Source organism: Onychostruthus taczanowskii, unplaced genomic scaffold (genome assembly GCF_017590055.1).
Source record: "Onychostruthus taczanowskii isolate IOZ18803 unplaced genomic scaffold, ASM1759005v1 scaffold44, whole genome shotgun sequence".
NCBI lineage: Eukaryota > Metazoa > Chordata > Aves > Passeriformes > Passeridae > Onychostruthus > Onychostruthus taczanowskii.
Window position 1 is genome coordinate 6,717,064 of NW_024501903.1, and position 21,798 is coordinate 6,738,861.

The 21,798-nt window shown below is 40.2% G+C and overlaps 1 protein-coding gene across 1 annotated transcript in view; it reads left to right on the top strand.

Moving 5' to 3' along the window:
- The window catches only part of TYR (tyrosinase), a 42,991-nt gene extending 21,492 nt beyond the window's left edge, over positions 1-21,499 (top strand). Inside the window, exons 4-5 of the mRNA XM_041414109.1 lie at positions 16,938-17,119; positions 21,045-21,499. Of these exons, the coding sequence (XP_041270043.1) occupies positions 16,938-17,119; positions 21,045-21,268 (406 nt within the window). The 3' untranslated portion in view covers positions 21,269-21,499. The remainder of the gene's footprint in view (positions 1-16,937; positions 17,120-21,044) is intronic.
- Positions 21,500-21,798: the final 299 nt, after the last annotated feature.

Below are 21,798 nucleotides of genomic sequence, written 5' to 3' on the forward strand. Positions count from 1 at the left end.
AGCATAGGAGGGATGCAGATTACTGCTTGCAAGGATCATCTTGCAGTCTCAGGCAGTTCACATCAAAACTCTTATATAAAACTTATCCTATTTAACTAAAAAGCTAGTAGGTGTAAAAAGACAAAATTGAAGTTGGGCTTTTGCTCCTTATATATATTTAAAATATAAGGGGACTGAAAAAAATAATACCATTTATATATAATAAAAATATTTTATTTATGTATATATAGATAGATTATATATTTAGTGAGCCTAATGAAGTCTTAGTTGGTCACCCAGGCATCAGTGGAATTGTTCCTTCAATGGCTGACTTACATGTCTTCTGCTCCTCATATCGTAGGGTATAATTAGCCTTCTGGAGGTGTCAGTTTTGAAAATCTTTTATGTGAAAAGCTTTTCTTGAGGACATTTTAAACCTTACACAGTGTAGCTTAGCTGTGATTTAGCATATCCATGCATTGACTGTTTCATAGGATGGATGGATGAGGGTTTCAAGTGTGGTTACTAATCTCAAGTTGATGCCTGCAAATTAACTTTCCAACATCTAGGCTATTAAATAAAATGGATCAATTGAATATTCAGAAAAAAGGATAACAGAAGAGGAAAAATATGTTGTGCCATATGAAAAGAATTGTTTTCTTTCGACACTTTGCAGAAGAACTGTGCACCTCTCAGCTCCTACTCATTGCAGGCTTAAATAGCACCTTAGTCTTCATGCTGACCCTTTCCACTGAGGAATTTCAGTCATAGTCATTATGAGGCCCTGGAAATAATTCTCATAACTGTAGTTGTCATCAATTTTAAAAGGCAAAATTATTTGTAAGAAGTAACCTCATTATACTGTACTGGTGTTGAGGAAACAAACCACTGCACAAGCTCTGTGAGGGCAATAGAGATATGCATGATGCAGCCTCATGTCATCTCTGGCAGAAAGGCATCACCAGTCCTCTGCAGCTGCTGTGGATATGAGCCTTAGTACACACAGATGTAAAATCTGAGAATAATGCTGCCTTTTATGTAGGTGACAGAAATGCATTAGCCTGCTTCGGGTTACTTAGCATCTCTATCTGTGACAGATTAATCATGCTTTTAGTTATAATTAATAAGTAGGTGACTGATAGGTACATACAGTGCATTTTAGAAAACGCTGTTCCTCTCCTACATAGACTTGAAGGGCTGCAAAGAATTTCCTTTCTGAGAGGCAAGCAAGAATACAAAGAATAGAGGAAGTGGGAGACAGTCTCCAGAGCAGCAGAAGCACATTTTTTGGTCCTTATCAACTTTTCTCACTTGAGCAGAACACTTTTGAGCTGACTGCTAACACTGCATTGGGCCAATGGGCTTTTAACTAACTTTTCAACTGTATCTTCTGATGACAACAGCAACCACAGTTCTGCTGGGTTTGCAGAGGCAGGGAGCAGCTCTGTGTCAGGAAATCAGGAATGGTCCAGCACTTTGAGCATACAAATAGGATCCCACAGAGGAATTTCCTCACTCCACTGTAAATTCCTTGGGTGAAACCCAGCGTGCAGCTTGCTCTCCCAAACTTTCATCCCCTGGAGATGTGTTTCCTTCCCATCGATTTCAATGAAGCTTTTGAGGAGCTGTGGATCTGAGCTTGAGCTAACCCATCTGTACAGTGGGAGATATTAGATGCCTACGCAGCAGGGATGCTGTCAGGCTCAATGTATTAATGACTGTGAAATGCTCAGTTACAACCATAATAGGAGTGATAGCAATAAGGCAATAGATCATTGGAACTGATTTTGCATGGAAACATATGGTACAGAGGAGGATAAACAAGTGTATACAGAGTCTGCTGACAGGTGTGAGCCAAATGTTAGGAGTTGCTGTCTAAACTGAGCAACAGCCAGCCTACCATCTGCTGTCCCTCACCTTCCCTGCCCAGGCCTGATGCACGAAAGGAGGGAAGGATAGATGAAGCAGAGGTGCAGTTGAGATCAGGCAGGTGAAAGAATAAAGCATTGGCTTATAAACACTTCCTTTTTTTTTTACGTCATTCCCTCTCAGTAGTGCAGATGTATGAAGGCACCCAGGTAACAGCTTTCTTAGCAATTACTAATCAAGCTCCTTGCCTTCTTATTTGCTAGAAGATGTAGGGATCAAATCTCAGTGTTTTGTAAAAGCAGGTGACCACCCTAAAAATTATTAATTGTTAATTTAGCGACTTAAAAAAATAAAGAGAAAAAAGGATGCAACAAAATATACATTCAGCAAAAACAAGAGCTTTTTTAGTTCTCTGAAGCATTTCTTTTAATTGCAAATCTCTTTACTATTCAGATATGCTCTACAGTCAGCACAAGGGAATAAAAAGGGAGGAGTCAACCCACACAAGCTGTAAGAAACAGCTGCACAGGCCATGAAAGCACGAGCCCACGGTCCCACTTGAGATCACTGGGGTGTTTTCTGTGCTCAGAGAAGGAACTATTTCCTCTCTGCTGGATCTTTTAGACATTTCATCTCTAGAGGCATATAGTATCTTCATCTCTTCGCCCTGCACTTCTATCTTTTGAATATTGCAGCTTTCTTCTCATTTATTTTATACCTCTATAACTCTGGATTTCCATTCCAGAACCCAACAATTTCCCTAAGAAAAGCTAACTAGCTACAGGGAAAAGAAGTTGTCATTAAAGATCTCCTTACAGCTTTATGCCCATGCACCAGCTAATGCAATAGGGCCTCAGTCTTCATCTTGTTCCTAAGTTCTGCAGCAATGGCCAGGGTTTATTCCAAAAATGTGGATGGCTTCCAAAGACCCTGGTTTTAGAACGAGCAATTGAGAAATAATTTGCTGAAGGCACACAACAAATGTGTTGGATATCAGTCTCTCACCTCTCTAAAGCTGAGTATTTGTTAGAGTATTTGCATTTTAGTCTAGAGCTAGATCCAGATTGCCAGTTCTAGTGATGCCATCATTACAAGACCTGTTTTCCCCAGCTATCTTAAATAACTGCACAGCTTAGAATGCTGCTGCAACCACCATCACATTAACCCAGTGCTCTTCTTAACTCCAAGTGTTCTTCTCTGTTCCTGCCCTCCTGCTGCTTCTTTGTTCTCTTCACATCAGATCAGCTGGTTTCTGTTGTGAAGGCCCTTCACTGCTCAACCCCAAATCATTGTTAGGGAACTCATGTACCCCTCCAAAATGTTGATTATACCATTCTCTACTGTATACGTTTTGGCATTCAGACAAGTCCTTCCATACTCCTCCTTAGTGAGTGGACTATTGCAGTCCAAGGCATGGCTCCCTGGTCCTCCTCCTGTCTGTTTGCATCTCTCTGCTGTGTCTTCTCCTGTGTGCATGTTGTAAACTCTGTCATTAAGGGACTACCTCATTCCCCTGGTCTATGCAGCACCTGGCATATCCTTAGCCTTGGACTGTGGCTCTCAGGTATCAAAGAAACAGGAGGTAAAAATTGCTTCATATACTGTCACATGAAATAGCAAAGACGAGACACAGCTGGACATCCCTGCTCTGATCAGCAGTGCTGCATTCCCTCAGCCAACTTTATGGACTCTTTCAGTCCCTGTGGATTCAATATATTCACCATAATGACAACTCCTTCTTTCACTTAAAAAAAAAATAAATAAAGGCAGCACTATGGAAAAAGTGGAAAAAGTGATTTTATTGCAAAAAATGCTTTAACAAGAGAAAATTTGATTGTCACTCACAGGAGGTGTTAAAATAAAAGTTACTTATTTTTACTCTGTTTTTGAAATGCAGCATTTTTGTTTTCTCTTGAATGTAATTTCTGTGTTTTTAAACCAAAAACTGGCACAAGAAAAAAACAAATTTTTCTCTTGTTTTGAAGTGTTGACAGGAAATAAAAACTTATTTTAGAAGTTAAAAACTATTTGTTTCAAGAATTTGGAATATTTGGAGAAAAAGCATTCAAAAAGAATAATCAGAAATTCTTGTAAGACAACGCAATGTTTCCAGACTTTTTTAATACATGAAATAAGAATGATTCTTTATCCTGAAATGTCTCCAGTGGGAGATAGCACAGATAAAGCATGAGGCTGAGGAGTTATGTTCTTCCTTTGGTATACAAAAACTTAGAGACACCATATACAACAACTTTTTACTGAGGTGCAGCTGATATGGAAATTGTAGAACAATAATACATCAGCTAATTCTAAAAATTGAAAAATCACATTATAAACACAAATTATATGATTAATTTTATTCCTCAATGTGGGCACAGCAAGGCTATTGCTGCTTTTTGAGGTTACATTCGCAAATGACACAGCCTGGAAGTCATATTTTTCTGGAGCTGAATGAGCTACGGCTTGGAGCCACTTGAAATCTATTAGACAAAGGCAGGTCAAGAGGTTGCCATTAGCAATATCCTGGGAAGAGAGCTCTGATCAGCATGCACAGCTACATCCCACCAGCAGGTTCTGTGGCACAGCAGCAAGGTAGCCCATCTCTCATCCTTCCCTGGTATTTAAAAAATTCACCTAGTTACAGCAGCTCCTGCACACAGAAAGCAGCTCCGTTCTATCGAAAGGGACTTAGAGGAAGAAAACTGCTCTCCAGCAGAATATCTGAGATGAGGGTGGCCAGGAATGACTTTGGGTCACAAGCTTTATTGGCACACAAAAACTCCTACTACAACTCTGAGATACAGAGCAGATAAGTACAGAAGGTGGGGGTAAACTCAAGCATGGAAGTTTTTAGAAAGGAAATTTCTACATTTTTAATTTTGCTTCCCCTTCGGGATGTCTAAAAATGTGCAGGAGGACACATGCTCCCTCTGTTACCACAAGCCCTCTTTTGGCACCAAGCATAGATGCTAACCTTTCCCTCCTAACCAATCAGGTTTTGTAGCATGTTAACCAGAGCTACTCAGCTTGTTTGATGGAGCTGACTCATTCAAAGTGGGCTCAGTATGTGGGCAGAGTGAGTTCACATCTCCTGAGAAATACCACATAAATATATCCATGGAAAGCAGAGTGTAAGTGGGAAGGATGGGGTGTTGCTGAGAAACAGCTCCCCAGTATCTCTGCTTTGATATCGCTGTGTCTGGGGCTGAAAGGCAAGCCATACACCAAGATAGTCAGCTGGGCTCTATCTACTTCAACAGGCCTGAGCCATTGCAATTGCAAAACACCCAAAGGGATGCAGGAACAGCCTTGGAGGGTCACATCACCAATCATCTAACATGTACCATGGCCAGAGGCAAAAGTGAAGGAGTGCAGGTTTAGAACATCCCTGCTCCAGTGGACAGCAGGGGACAGAGTATATGGAGCACATTTGAGGGTGCACCTGCGTTTAAAGGAACATTAAATGTTCCTCTGGATATCTACAGAAACACAATACAGAGGCAGACAGAGAGAGAAATAATGACAAGGATCAGGTTCTGGAGATAAATATTCTTTTTATTGATTAAGCATACATATAACCTATAGTGCTGCTGCTCCACCTTGCTTTAGGGAAATGACCAGAGAAAGCTTAAACAGACATCTTCTGCATCATGTGTGAAATACAGCAGTTGGCAATCTCACCTGCCATGTCATTATTCAGGCTAGATGTTTGTAATGATCCATTCTGTTCATAAAAGTCTATTATATAGCAGGTTCAGTTCAAAGAGTCCCATTTAAAGTGCAGGTTCCATATCAATCTTACTGCTAGATTTTAGTTCAACCAACAAAATTACTGAATAGATCACCCCAAACACTACATATTTTGCAAAAAAATTACTGGTTTTTAAAAGGAAAGGTTACACTGCCCTGAAACTTCACAAGTGCTGCATGGTTAATCTTCACCTATTCTCTTAATAGTGGAGGAGGAGGAAGCTCCCTGCGGCACAGCAATCAAAATGAGCTCTGATGCAGACAGCTAGTATTTCCTTCCTGCAGCACTTCTGCAATAACAGCTGATGTAATTGTTCAAATTGTAAAAAATCACAAGAAAACATGGTACTTTTCTCACCCACATATAGCTACCTCCTATTCATCAAAAGAAATTATCACTTCACTTCCATAGATGTGATTTATGTATTATATGCCCTTGTGAACCTCAATAATGACAATATTTAAGTCTCAAAAGAACTGAATTGCAGAGCACAAAAGTGGATTCCATAGTGTCAGTCCAGCTACCTCCACAGCTATCCATTTTAATCTGCTTGTTATCTTTGTCTTCAGGGAAAAGTAGTTATTAAACTTTGGAGCAGCTGGCATTTTTACTATCTCTGACTTCAAGTGATGTTTTTGTGCTAGCATCAAACCATGGAAAAAATGAATCTGAGAAATTTAACACAGGATATACATTCCATCAAATGCTAACTTCTGTTTTCAATGCAGCACATGGTTGGTTGCATTTCTATTTCCTTATTTACAGAGCACACAGGACACCCCAATATGTCTCATCTATAACCTGGGGTTTACAGTGTTGGACAGTATTGGAGACCTAAATCTGAATGGAAAACAAATATCTCTATCTCTAGTTTGTCATTAAGGGGTGAAACAACACACATGATGACAGCTATTTAAGGAACAAGAATTTATCTCCTGTACCTCAGAAAAGTTTATTTACAACACTGGAGTTAAACAAAGGCTGACTCGACTAAGAAAAGCAACAGAGTTTAGATCAGATATCTGACAGAATCTCAGTGCAGCTAATCCTCATTTAAACTCATTTATTTCCAGCAGAGGTACAGAACAAGGTCCCACAGGAATTAGATTATTTTGAAAATAACTGGGTTAGGCTAAGGCACTACCTAGTCCTAGAGAATATGGACATTCCTCTGCACAGATTCCTACACATATTTTCTAACACTCAGCTCTTGTCTTTAGTGTAAAGCTTAGCTTATCCATTATCTTCCTCTTTAGTCAAAAGATCTTTAGCTCTTTACATGGTAATATAACAGCAAAGTTGGGCTCAGCACTTGTTGTTTCATCCTACCGTTTTCTGAGAAAGCAAAAACCAGTAATATTTCAGTAAGGTTTCTTTACTGGGAAAGTAGGCTGCAGGACTGCTCAGCTTGTTAAGCTTTGTGTCGGGGGAGCCCAGACATATAATACAATAGAATTGAAGCCTCAGGTAGCTACACAGCTTCCTTGGGAAGGTTAAGCAGTTTGCAATGTAACCAAAGGATATTGTGATAGCAAATGGGGAATAAAACTGCAGGACTCCAGCAGCGCTCTCTGAGAGAGGAACAGAGAGCAGTCATCTCTGCTCAGGATCATTCTATCTGAATTCTCTGCAGGACTCTGTCGCTTGAGCAACTTCTTTTCAGAAGAGAGGCTTGAGGAGCTGGTGATATTTTTGGAGGATTACATGATTATTGGAGCAATGAGGGGAAGCTATATCACCCTTTTGCAGCCAAATAAGCATGCAAAGCAGCAGTGAGAGATCCAATTGCATTTTCTCCAAAGAGCTGTGGAGAAGCTGTCCTACAGACGTGTCGAGAGTGTTTGATGGATTAGGGGAAAAAGTTCTAAAACACATGGGTAGGGGAAATATTAAAAAATATCTCATAAATGGCATGGAACAGTGTCAGGTAAGATCTAGGTCCAAAAAGGAGACTCTCAGGAAACAGTTCCCTAGTTTAGGGAAAGGTTCTTCACCCAGAGGGTGGCTGGGCATTGAGCAGGTTCCCCAGGGAAGTGGTCACAGCACCAGCCTGACAGAGTTCAAGAAGCATTTGGACAACACTCTCAGGCACATGGTGTGACTCTTGGGGATGTCCTGTGCAGGACAAGGACTTGGACTCAGTGATTCTTGTGGGTCCCTTCCAACTCAGCATATTATATTATTCTATGAATGCAACAGCTGCAGTAACCTTGAGGTTTTCAAGAAACAGGGACATAGGCAAAGCAGCATTGGTTTTCTCTTAGGTGGGATTGGTTGCAAGGGACCACACCCTTGTCAATTCCCTCCCTCTTGTTTCCTTTATCTGACACTTTCTAAACATCCAGTTTGTGCAGTTGTGCAGTGAGAACAAAGGAGATGAAATGGTTGTAGTAAGATCCATGAAGCAGAGCAGTGCCAAGATCCTCAGGTGTCACATGGCTGCCCAGCTCTGGTGGTACTTTGTAGTGGGTGCGAAGGTGTCAGCATAGTGTATGTTATTATACCTCACTCAGAGAATGGTACTTTGGGGATATGCAACCCATATCAATCTTGCTGAATAAGGAAGGGGCTTTATGTCATCTGCACATTGTGCCTCCATGTTTCAGGTGGTCTATTCCACTCAAGTCCACAAATTCCCCATTTTTCGTTCAGAATATGGGAAAAAGGGAAAAAATTAAGTAGGCTAGACCTTTCCTGAAAATGAATATCCATATTTCACATGCATATAATTGATCTACATGTGGAATATGTGCTCCAAGAAAAAATACCAGAAGCACAGCATTATGTGGGAAGACAGCTCCACCAGGCTAAAACAACCTTTTTTTTTCTTTTTTTTTTTTTTTCCTGTTTAATGCAAATCTATCTTTTAAGTGTAGACAAATCTAGAAGTCCAAGCTGGTATGGCTACCACAGTTTCATGTTCTTGAGTGCAGCCAGTACTGAAGTTAAGCATGTATTCCCAACCTCACACACACACACACACAAAATGTGTATATATATGTGTATGCATATATATATGCATACACATATATATATGTGTATGCAAACACACTTGACCAGATATGCAGATCAATGCAAAAAGTGCAGCACTCACACAAAATTCCAATGACACCAACAGCCTCATCCTCTTCACCTGTTTGGCTGACCTTGATGAAAGCCTTTGTTGGGAAAATATACATACATATGGAGATACATACCTGCACAGGTGTCTCTGGTGGCTGGCCCAGGGACTGGCATAGGAGTAACTTCACAGAGGTACTGTGAGAGTTTGGGGATGAGGCAAAGTTGTCCAAAGATCCTTGCTTCATGCTGCAGCTTGGAATTGATGATGGAAGCCCCTGGATGTTCTCCAGCAGCTGGGACTAGATGGAATAAGCACTGTAACCCAGGGCAATCCTCAGCAGTGATTCACCAGTGGGGGACACAGCCTCAAAGGCTTTGGATGGGTTTTCACAAAAATTGAGAGCAGCATCTTAATTTTTAATCAGACACTTGCACTATGATGGTGTAATTTGTTTACAACCTTCCTGAGAGTCCCTGTAGTGTCTTTAGCCAACTTGTAACAAAAAGAACAAAAAAGAACACTGCAATATAACCGCATACATTGGCAAACAGTACAGTGCCTTGACTTTACAACCTCAGCATTAGCACCTCTTCCAGGACTGAAGCACCGATCTTTCTCCCAAATGCTTGGGATGGGAATTACCTGAGGTGACTTTGCAATACTAGCTGACTAGTGCCAACTTTTAAAGTGATGACTACTGTGTAATCACAGTCCTTGGGCTGGCATTTCAGCTTTCTTTAATTTATTTCCTTTTTCTTTTCTTTCCAAATGCAAGTACATGTTGCTTGCCAGATTTCTTCTAGAGCATGTCAGATCTCATGATACTGAAATAAATTGTATAAATGAGCTCTAAGCAACAATGTTCTGTATTCCTTCTGGCATAGTCAGTCTGACCTCATCTCAGCCTCACAACTGGAGATGAGAAATGAAAGTCTCCGTGTCAAAACTAGCACAACAAAGTACATGGCCTTGGATTTGAACCTGACAAATTTATCAGTGGATAATGAAGCAGATGTCTAGCAGCTGAGTGGTTAAGACTGAGTGCAGGCTCGACTGAGGCAAAGGTTTATCAGGCTATTGAGAAACAAAGGGCAGAATGTCAATGTTGTTTTAAGTCAGTTTGACCTAGAACATAGGTTAGAAAGAAGAAAAGTCCTACTCGGCAATTAGTGCTGCCCAGAGATGCTCATCTCAGTTTCTCCCTTACGCTGGTACTGGCCATCACACAAAAGAATAATGAATCAGATCCACAGCTTTATCTCACCTAAATTATCCCAGAACAAATGAAAATAAAGAGGTGGTTTGGTTTTAAACCAAATCTGTTCTTAATCCTGCTTATGGCATCATTGTGCTCTTACAAGGAAAGTGAGGACAAGGAGGCAGGAGGAAATCTGTACTGTGTCCCCTGCAGTGCAAAGGACCCAGAGTGACCATGAGCCTTCATCATAAGGTGACTGTCCTCCCACTGGGCATACCTGCAATGCCACTCTTGTTCCTTGTTGGGTGACAGAAATTCATACAGAGGAAGTGAACCCTCTTCTTCCCCCTTTATCTCTCCAGCTGTCCTTCATTGCAAGGTAAAACACACTGGATTAATTTTTTTTCTGTTAAATCTTCCTGAAGGGACAGTTAGTTTACACTATGAGCCAGTGCCTCTGAGGCAGCTCAATGTTAGAAATGGATATTTAAATTCTGATTTCTCCTCTTACACTCAGTCAGTCAAGAGTACCTCTGCCCATGACTGTGGTAGCACACTTGAGAAGTGGACCTTATAAGGACACTTTGCAAAATGACATAGAAAAATTCCAACTCTTATTTTTTTACTTTGCTTTTTATAGATTTTAAGATTTCCTTCCTGTGAACAGCATCTTTTCCAGAGTGTACAACTATCTGGAACAGTAGGAAGGAACCCAGCCTACATACAGCAATGCTTTTATACTCTGCAAGGTATTTCCCACTGGCAGCATAAACCCAGTTATTTCTTGGCTCATCCTTTCATTAGTTATAATCCCATTACATATATTATTCATAAAATAATATGAATTCATATTTTCAGTAAGAAAATACATATTGGTGGCCTTCTGTTAATCATCCTCAAATCAATCATATTTTCCCACCACTCATTAAACCAAGGTGGGTTTGTTTGTTGGTTTCTTAATTAATTTTACACTACGGCTCATTTAATTTCAATTTGTATAACCTGGTATGTATGGAGCAGAGCAAAGAAAGCACTCGAGTCTATTTATACACAATTAAATAGAAGTGATATATCCATGTCTTTTATAGATGGCTTTAATTTTCACCATATCACACTAAAATGTTTTGCAAAAGCAAAGTATATTTTCCCTGAATGAAAACTTTAAACTGACAAAGCATCCACATACCAGGTGGGTGTCATTATTACCTTTTGCACATACCAATACTTTAGAACCTATTAGACCTGGTGCACAAAAGTATTAAGCTTATCAGCAGTTACAGTGACCCATATACAGATATGTAGGAAATTTTAAATAAAATTGACACTCCTTGCTTTGCAGTGGTACAACCTAACTCTTAGGGGATCCACAGTTTAGTACAAACTGGCCTCACAGCCGAGGTCCCATTCCTCTACTGTGTGGCTGGTATGAATTTAGGTAAGCTATTTTTACTCTCTGCCTGTTTTGTGTAGAGTAAAATGAGTCCTGCAAGAGTCTCTAAGAATTTTCCAAAATGCAGGAAAAATACTCTTTGCCTTTATAATTTTTTGGGAATCCTTCTGACCTCATTACGTTCCTTAGCTATATCTGCATCAAACATGGCTTATGACTGAATCAGAGCTTAAGTGATAGTGAATTTATCATGTCCCATGATCAATTTTTCCAAGGTTTAAATACAAACTTGAGACTTATTTTACTCTACAGTTGTCTAAATCCAATCCACTCTACAACATTAAAATTCTATTTCCTACCACAAAAATAATCTTTGCACAGGGTGTTGATTATCATAATCTAGAAATTACTTAGATATTACACCCACTACAAAATAATTTCTACTTTGGAAATACACTTTAGAGAGTCCGAGCCTCTCTGAGCACTAAATGTGAAACACGGCATCTTCCAAAATTCAAATTATTCTCCAGTCTCTTTCAGTTCTTGTGCCCCTTATTTAGGACATTCAGTTTGGGCACTTTGATTTCTTCAAGAGAATGAAGAAGTCTTCCAAATGTAAACATATTTTTTCTCTAACCTAGACAGAATTATTTTTTAATCTGACCAATGCCTTTAAATAAAACTACCCTTTCCAAGTCAATTTTGCTTGCTGTTGAGAAAATACAAAGGGTATTAGGGACTATCAGGAGACTAACCTCTATTTAATTTAGTTGTTTGTCATGTTTTAAATTTCTCTTTCTTAAGATTTGATTGTCTGTGATCATCTAGATAGACCTATTATCTTCAAGGATTTATGGTTTATTGCTGCTAATCCCAGGCCTGGTTCTCTCCATTTCCATTCTCTGAATAAAATTCCCAACAACTTTTGGTTAGCTCTTCTCTTCTTCTCTTTATCCCACCTTGTCTTCCCACCATGCTCACATCCCATCTGCTCCCATAGCACAGCCAACATCTCCCAAGTGATGCCAGTCTAGCTGGAATTGCAATTCTAAAAAAGCCTCTGGAAAATATCACTTCCAGCTATACAAATAGCTACTGATCTGCTTGCTTGCTTTGTCTAGATGCTGAGGAAGGAAAAGTAGCCAACCAGACTTCTTCAGGAGCCAGATAGATTTTTCTCCTTCTCACTAAACTTATGTCCAGTACTCTTGATTGTTTTCTTTTTTCACAGAATTAGTATGGAGATTGGCTATAGAAGAGCCTGATCTGAGCTGTAAATGTCCTTTTAGTTACCTTTAGTTAAATTTCATCAAGAAAGGGAGGTAATATGGAATAAAATGGTCCTGAAGATGCCCTTACCTCATGGTCCTGCTTTGTTAGGCTCTCAGGTCCAGGGAAGGACGCTGAGGTCCATATGTAGAGAACAAAAAAGCGGTGGTTTGCCAAGATAATGAACAATTTGAGGCAGTTACGTTCTCCTGCCTTGCCACAAACCTGGCTTTTCTACAAGGAGCTTTGTCACTCCATGAAGGGACCAGCTAATTACCTCAGCATTTTGTCTCTCTGCATGTAGCATTAATTCTGCAGACCTAGGCTCTTCCAAGACTGCAGCTCCTGAGAAAAGAACAGGAAACAATCACACATTTTCGAGATGCTAAAGGGAAATAACTTACATGACTGTGTAGGGGAAGAAAAGAAAAACTTCTGTCAACTGTAAGCAGATCAACATCTGATGATGGGAACACTGATTTCTTTCTGTCATGGAAACCAAATGCTTGTTATTGGATTAAACAAATGTCTCTGTAGATCAAGGCACATGGAAGAATTGCGGTGATCCATCATAGCTGTTCAGACGCTTTCTCTTTGCCTTCAGGAAAGGACAGCCCTGCATGACAGAGAGAACGCTTGGTGCTAACTGCCTTAAATATAGCCAGGGCTGGAGAAAGCACCTTATTTGAAGAAAAAGGTATTCTACAATGTTTGACTCAGTGGTCACAGTATTCTGAAACAAAACAGAGTGTGATTACTTTCTCCAAATACACTTCTTTTTTTTTTTGGCCCAAATCTTTTCAATTAAGTCCCCAAGGACAGGAACACTGTGCCAGTGTCACTACCTGGCTGACAGCAAATGCCATAGGCTACTTCAGGATTTCAGTTTTCCTTAAAAATGTATTAAGGGAGTTAATGGACTTGGCTGAGGAGTCATAAAATGTAACTCTGGTATGAAATGGCTTATGGTGCCCAAGGAGAACCATTTGTACTTTACCAATAGAAATACAGCTGAAGTTGTGCCCTATCCATGGGTTTTTTTCTCCCCAACCGGATGCCATTGGGAGTTTTCTTTTTTTCCATTAAGCTAGGAAACTCTTCCTGAAAAGCAAGAGTAAGTTTTTTCTACCATAACTTAAAAAATATGAGTAAGGAAGGGAAATGGCAGTGCCCCCAGAAGTGCCCCCTTAAGAAGACGAATACAAACAGATGAAGTACTTGTAAAAAATATTACTGATAAACTACATCTGTCAATTTTCTCACACAAAATTTAAAAAACCCATGAACACTCTTGAAAATACAAATCATCATGCATTATCTGGCCAGGAAAAAAATAGTGTTTTGAGTCCATCTTTCTGAACAAGCTGGGAAGCAGCCTTTAAATTGAAATAGTAAGTGCAACTTCACCCAATCATTTTATTAGTAAGCAGATTATGATCCTAATCTTTCAAAGTGTCATAAACCCCAAAGCAAAAACCCAAAGACTGCTACAAGATAAATGCACATGACTAACTCTTCTGAAAGGAGTAAAAGAAAATGTGACTCTCAAAGCTTTAAAGAATGTTTCTGGGATTCCTGTGGTGGCATACAGATATGCTCAATCAAAGAGATTTCAGCCAAGGCGATAAGATCTTGCGCCAGCTATAGAAGAGAACTGTTCCCAAACAACTCAATGAATTGTGCAACACATCATGTGCATCAGCAAAACTAATCACACCAGGATTTAGAGGCATATGATCACGTCTGAACCTAAAGATCAGCTGCAAGGGCAGGCAATTCAATGTTCCTGCTACTGCTAAGCAAAGCTTGATACCTCATGTGGGAACCACATTGCAAATGAAGGAATCCAAAAGTACATACGTTCATTTCCATGGAAATGTTTTGCATTTGCATTCTGCTTGAAAGATTACTGGCCTAACAATTCTTATTAAAAGCTCTTATGCAACAGCAACACTTAACTCGTGCAGCAAGGATGCTGCATTTCAGGGCATTTCTTGCAAAGTTTCAGGCAAATGATGAGTTTTAGCTCTGAACCTTGAGCTCATCAGCCCTCCAGATTTTCAGATTGTGACTGCTCAGCATTTTCTAAAAATCAGGCCACAGTAAGTACCTCAGATTGAGCATTCCAAAGTTAGGTTACCGATCATCACCAGACATTAAAAACCCGATCCAAGTCCCACCTCTGCCTTCTTAAAATATTATTGTGTTCCCACAACCAGAGTATCTCTGCACCTCTAACAACCTTGTGCTGCAGAGAAGAGCTATCTCAGCTCCCATCTACAACTACTAGGGAAATAAGGCTCTGATAGTCAGGGCACTTTATCCAAGGCATGAATAAAAGCCAGGCAGGGAAAACAGTGGAGTACAGCACTTCCTCACATCCCATCCCTCCTCAAGCTCAATTATTCCTTCATATTCTATGTCTTTTTTAGTGATTACTGAATTTCTTCATGCTGTTTTCCAAAGATTACAGAGGTTCTGCTCAAACTATCTTCAGATAACACCAGCTGAAGTCTTCATATTATTTAAATTTATCCATCTGAAACCTTCAACTAAACATTTTTATTCAGATAAGAGTTTTTCCAGACAGGATTGATGAAATTAACTGAAGAAGAGAGACACAAATGAAGATTTTAATCAAAATTAATACCTGCATTGTAAAAGGTAGACAAGGTGTATGATCACAATCATGTTTTTGTTTATTAGAGTTTTTGATCCTAAAAAGAGAAACAAGATTTTGGCCCTATCTTTGTTTTAATGAGTATGAGAGGGCTTTAATTTGGTCGGCTATGCAGAGTGTTTTTCAATATTTCTACCCAAAAATGAGAGGTAGAAATCTGTTGGCAGAATTCCTTGATAACCTGCAGAGGTCCTCATATCCCTGAGAACTTGCATTTAGGAACCGTATTTCTGAGATAACCTGAGTCCCTGAACAGCTGGTGGGGGGAACAGGGGAGGGAAGTCCATGTCCTCTGGTCGGTGGCCAGTGTTGCGGAGGAGCAACTGTTGAGCTAAGATCTCCATTAAAGCACAATTTACAGGTCTCTTTAGACCATTTCTATCCCTTATAACTAATAAATGAATCCAGAGATGCCTCCCTGAGCCTGATGTTGATAATTACCTCTCACCAGTATCTTTGGATTTAGTATGGAGTCCTCTTTCTTCATGCAGAAGATACCTGCATCTGCTTGCCCTGTAGTATTTTTCCACCTTCCCTATTCCAACCTGGCACTCAGGTGAATAAACACAAAGGGATCAGAGAAAGGGTTTGAGGATTGAAAGTGAAGCGTTGACCAGAAAAAGGCTCAAACGGAGGAGAACTGAGAATGTTTTGGAAGGTTCTTAATTTTGCTTTCCAAACACATTCTATAGTTAAGCTGAAAATGCCACTATATACTTCCCCTACTGCAGCCTTAAAGCTTTCTGCATCCAAGTTAAAGAGCAGACACACAGCCCTGTGGTGGCAGACAGCTAATGGAAGAAATTTTGGAAGAGACATATGGAATGGAGCAGCTGAGGTGTGGGGAGGTGTGGGGAACAACTTCTATTGGGTTTACATGGCAAGGTTTTGGCAATGAGGGTGCTACAGGGTTGGCTTCAGCCAGAAGGTGGCAGAAACTGTCCCTATGTCAGATGGAGCTTGTTCCAGCTGGCTGCAAGATAGACCTGACAGTGGCCAGAGCTTGGCACTCGCAATGCCTCTGGGATCACATATTTAAGAAGAGGTAAAATAAAGCTGCACAGCAGCTGAGAGAGAGGAATATGTTAAACAACAGTGTAGACACTGAGGTCAGTGAAGAAGCTCTGGCTGGAGAAAGACACATTACTGACAGCTGACCTGCTTTTTCAGCTTATTGCTTCTTCCTCAGATGTTTCCACTCCTTTGGTGATGTCCAAAGGATCATGATGTAACTCATGCTTCACTGAAAACCCTTGCATAGAAATTAGAGGAAGAGGAACAGGACAGAGCAGTTAGAAACATGACCATTCAAAAATAGATACAAATGTTTCTGAGAGTGAGGAGGAAGGACTGAGGTCTTTAATCCATTTCTCTCTATTCCTCAAAACCACATGAATTGCTGAGCACAGAAAGAGAGTGATTTGCATTTATGGAATTTAAAAGCACATTCAGACTCTTTGTAGCAGCGCAGGCATTTGCTTTTTGTAGGCTTGCATAGGAACTCAGTACTGAAGTGGATAACCCCATATTTGGAAATTTGGAAAGTATTACACACACAAACACAAGACATTGCATGAAACTCTGTCTCCAGCATTAAAAAAAAAAACCAAAAACAAAACAAAAACAAAACAAAACAAAAAAAAAACCCAAACAAAAAACCCATCACTTTCTTTTAATCTTCAAGAAGAAAAATTCTGCTAATCCCCATCATTAATTAACATGCTTCCTCTTCCACAGCATTTTTGAACGATGGTTAAGAAGACACAGGCCCATGCTAGAAGTATACCCAGCAGCTAATGCACCAATTGGGCACAATCGAGAAAATTACATGGTCCCCTTCATCCCTCTTTACAGAAATGGAGAATTTTTTAAACCCTCAAGAGAGCTGGGGTATGACTATGAATATCTACAAGAACCAGGTAACATCATAATTTTGGGGAAAAGGGGAAATGTAAAATTTGTTGCCTATAACCTGGAATATATTTGTCATATGAGAAGATAAAAAATCGTTCTAATTCCAGATTTTTTCAAAAAAATTAGAAGACTGGGCAATCACTAATCATATAAGGTTCAAAAAAGGGGAAGTGTAAGATTCTGCACCTGAGATGGGGCAATCCTGGATGTGTGGACAGATTAGGGAATGAGATGCAGAAAAGATGTAGTCCAGGTGCTGGAATATAAGCTCATAAAACAGTCACATCAAGACCAGAAATGCAAATACATATTTTTTTTTAATCAGACATTAGTTTCCTAAACTTCTCTTATTGCTAGAATTGTACAACTCAGGCAAAGTGGCAAATACCATGACTTTCAGGAATTCTGAATCCTGAAATCGTACTGCAAGAGGAAGGAAGTGGTAAAATACTTACCATCCAATAATTAATTTCTGTTGCCTCTTAGACTCTAGCCTTTTCCCAGGGGAGAACATAGTCCTCAGAAAAAGGAAATCCTATTAAATTCTGCCCATGTTTTTAACAGAGGTAAGGAAAGTAGTTCCTTAATTATACTGAAAGATCAACACAATGAAGGAAATTCAACCTTGTTCAGAAAGGAAAACCCAGATAATCCTCAGATGTCACTCAACCCCTTGGTAATCTTGCTGAGAAGAAGCAAGCTTAAGCTATTTCTTATCTGAAGGGAAGAACTGGTTACAAATGAAAAATGGTTGGACTCTCAAATTACAGAGATTTTTCTCACTCTAGTGTATAAACACAGACTTTTCTTTAGGAGAAGAGAAACTGTGACTGGCAAACAGGAGGTACTTGGCAAGTAGAAAAAATTTATGAAAGAAAAAAAAGGTCAGTAGGAAATATCTGGGTGGTCAGGAAAAGGCAGCATTTCTGCAGATCTTCCAGATGAGGAAGAAGAAGCAAGCCAGAGGAAGAGAATAAGACAGAATGAGGAATGAGCACACAAGATCTGGCCCCATCTTCTTCTCAAAACCTGTCTTGTTTGCTCTTAAAGAAAGTGGTGTGGGGGCGATTTTGGTGGTTCTGCATTGACAGTTGGACTAGACGGCCTTGGGGGTCTCTTCCAAAGCTGATGATTCTGTGACTCTGTGATGAACAGCAGTTCTGAGTTACAGTACCAGCAACTTAAAAGAGATGAAGTAGAACTAAACTGAGCATGATGAGGCTGGTTACAAGAAATAAAACTTGGAAAGAATCCAATGACAAAATAGCTTTTTAATACTAGATTATATTGCTGTTGTGTCCCTGAGGAAAAACTGATGCCTGTAGCTCTGCTTTCCACTGCAAAGCAAATCAGTGTGTAAGAGTACATAGTTTTAATTGCAGCTTCATTTATTTTTATATGCATGACAGTGCTGAAGCAGAAGTGGTCTCAGCTCTCAGTGTGTATGGAAATCCATCCCTCAGGACTCCAAGGCACATGCCACAGTGTAGCTACTGGGGAGCTGCTGTGAGCAGAAACTGGAGCAGACACCCAGCTTCCCCTGACATGAGAACCATGAGCTGTAAGATGACCACAACCTGCACGGCTGCCTGAAAACAAACACAAGTTAGCATCAATAGCACAGATTTGGAAGACTAATGGCACCACCTAACAATAGCTGTCAAAAGACATTACTCTGTTAAGAGCTATTTCAAGAGCTATATTGCAGCACCTGGACTAAGATTTTTCTGTATTTTTTTTCTCCTTCTTCCAGAAATGAAAACAGGTAAATTTACAGATGCAGTCTTGACTTTTGCCCAGAAAATCTCCTTCTCCCAGTGGGAAGAGTTTTATAGAATCACAGAATCATTAAGATTGGAAAAAACTTCTATGATCATGAAATCCAAGCATAAAAGCAGCACTGTCAAGCCCACTAAACCATACCCTAGCACCACATCCAAATGATTTTTGAACACTTCCAAGGATGGTGACTCTACTATTTCCCTCAGCAGCCTGTTCCAGTCCTTGACAATCTTTCCATTAAAAAAGGTTTTGCAACCTGTAATTATGAGAAGACTGATAAAATCTGTATGAGCTGGGAACTTTTCAACACTACAAAGACAAGTAACCATGCCTTAAAGATGAGGGGCTCCATAACTTGAATCTCTCCTAGCTCATCTTTCTAGTTTTGATTGTGGAAGTCTCACAGGTACTTTTTGTGAACATCCAGAGGTACACAATTAGTGAGCAACAAACACACAAGAAATGGCAGAAACCAATTATCCCATCCCCACTTCACACCTAGTTTAAAGACTTCTCTATCAACCCTGCTAATTCCTGGGCCATGATCCTTTTCTCCCTCTGACTCAGATGTACCCCATCCACCATGAGCAGGCCTGGTAAGTCATCCCGTGGACAGGAACCCCAAAATTCCACCTATGGTACCAATCTCTTGGCCATGTATTGATCTGTTGAGTTTTCCTATTCCTTTCAGTATTTTCCCCTAGCACTGAAGGAATCAAGGAGAATACTACCTGAACACCTACTCCTTTAACTGCCCTGAAGTCCTTTTAGATTACCCTGGGACATCCTCCTTCAGTCTCACCCCTATCCACTTGGAATACTAATAGAGGGTAGTCAGGGGGCCATACCAAATCAGGCAGCTTCCTGGCTACACCCCTTAGCCAGGCCCTGGGAGGCAGCATCTTTTCAGACCACAATGCATGTAACAGCACATTCTTGGAAGTACCATGACCCAGGAGGATTGTTTTTCTGGGCACCAGTGAAAATGCAAGATAACAGATAGACATTTACAGCCTTTGTGGGGGTACAACATTCTAAATACGGTTGAGTACATCTAAATCAGTCCAGATGCATAAAGAATGTTCAGAAATAAACCACCATAGGAGTTCCCAGAGAAGGTGCCCATAGAGGTACTCTTTCTTTTCCCTACTAGCTAGTAATTACTGCTAATAATGGTCTCAGAACTAATAATTGGGAGATGTGGATTCCAAATCCTCCTTGGCCCAAGCAGACAAGTATTCTTATTTTTCAAGTTCAAGCCAGCATGCTGTTGGATGCATTTTGAACAGGTTTCTTTCCAGCCTCTGCTGTGAAGTGAGAGCCCTTATGGCACAGTTTTCATAACTCATTATGCCAAGCAAGAAAAACAGACACACACACAGAATTCTTATCACAAAGCCAGAAGGCAGCTGATCATCTAACAGGGAGAAGCTGCCCTGGATTCACCAAAGAAAGAGGATTTGTTGTGCAGAATGACCACAGAATAGTTGTCTACTGCCTCTCCCCACAGAGGAACTGTCAAGGCAAGTGGAATGCAGCTTCACAACTAGTAAAAAGAAGCTTTTTTTCCCACCCAATATGTAGTTAATGAATGTAGTTAAGGCAGGGATGTTTTTGCTGCTAAATGTTGTGATAGAAGTTCAAAGAGCAGCATGAAAGGATGATGGAAGGAGAAAAAAAATCCTCCAACGACTATTTCACAAAACTACACAGCATCTGGTTCAGGAAATCCCTGACCTGCAAACTTTTGGCGGCTGGGTATTTTGTGAAGGCATTGTAATAGACTTGACCTTTTCTTAAACTCTCCCCAGTGTTCTGCCTCAGTTATTGTTCCCAAAGGATGCTGAGCTAGCAGGACCTTTGGTCATACAATATCAAACTTCTTGGGTTACAGTCTGAAGTTTTGACAAAACAGTGAGGAGCACTGGGGACAGAAAACTCTGTGCCAGCTTTGGACATGAGGTCTGAGAAACAGACTATCAGAGCTGAAGAGATTTGTTTAAAACTATTTGTGGGTCTCAGATAGTTTCTACCACTCTTGTCTCTTTATACTCAGCCTCCCAGTATTATCTGTTACAGAACTTCCATAAACTGACAGTGCATTGCATCAAATCAAATAATCTTTCTTTTTCTGTTCAATTTTTCAAGCCCTTCAGTCTTTCCAAGACTTGTTGACACCCTATCTTCAGCAAGCCCGTCAGATCTGGGCTTGGTTGGTCGGAGCAGCCGTGTTTGGAGGCATTGTTACTGCTGTGCTCACAGGGCTCATCAGGGCCTGCCGGAAGAAAAAAGGAGGAACTTCTTCAGAGATACAACCCTTGCTCATAGAAAGTGAAGATTACAACAATATAAGTTATCAGTCCAATTTCTAGAGGTCTCCAGTAACTCAGTCATGCTACTAAGGTGCTAATCAAGCATGCAGTGCTTGATTGACGTTTACAAATACCTTGTTGAGGTGTGCTGCAGAAGCAGGATGGGCCATCTCAAGTCTCTTTTAATCTGCAATGTTGTAAAAAAAATCTCCCAGATTCAACACAAGCTATGATGCCACCCAAAGAACACCATGTATTTCCTATGCTTGATTAAATAATGCTCCTATGAAACCAGACTGGCTTGTGTGGTGGATTTAATGTATAGTTCTCTTTTATTTGCTTTTTAACAACGGTAGGATCCAATTCAGCTGCCCAATCCATGTTTGGCACATGGATACAGTGACAGGTGCCTGACTGCCTAATTGTTGCTGCATGCACTCCATGTTTGAATGTAAGAGCAAAAAGAACCCTTTAGTTCAGTTAGCAAAATACACAGTGACTGAGCAGACTGTCCCAGACAAATTTTCTTTGGTGTAGTTTTCCCTCCAGCTCCTATAATGTCCCATAATGTTTGTCCTTGACTGAACCCC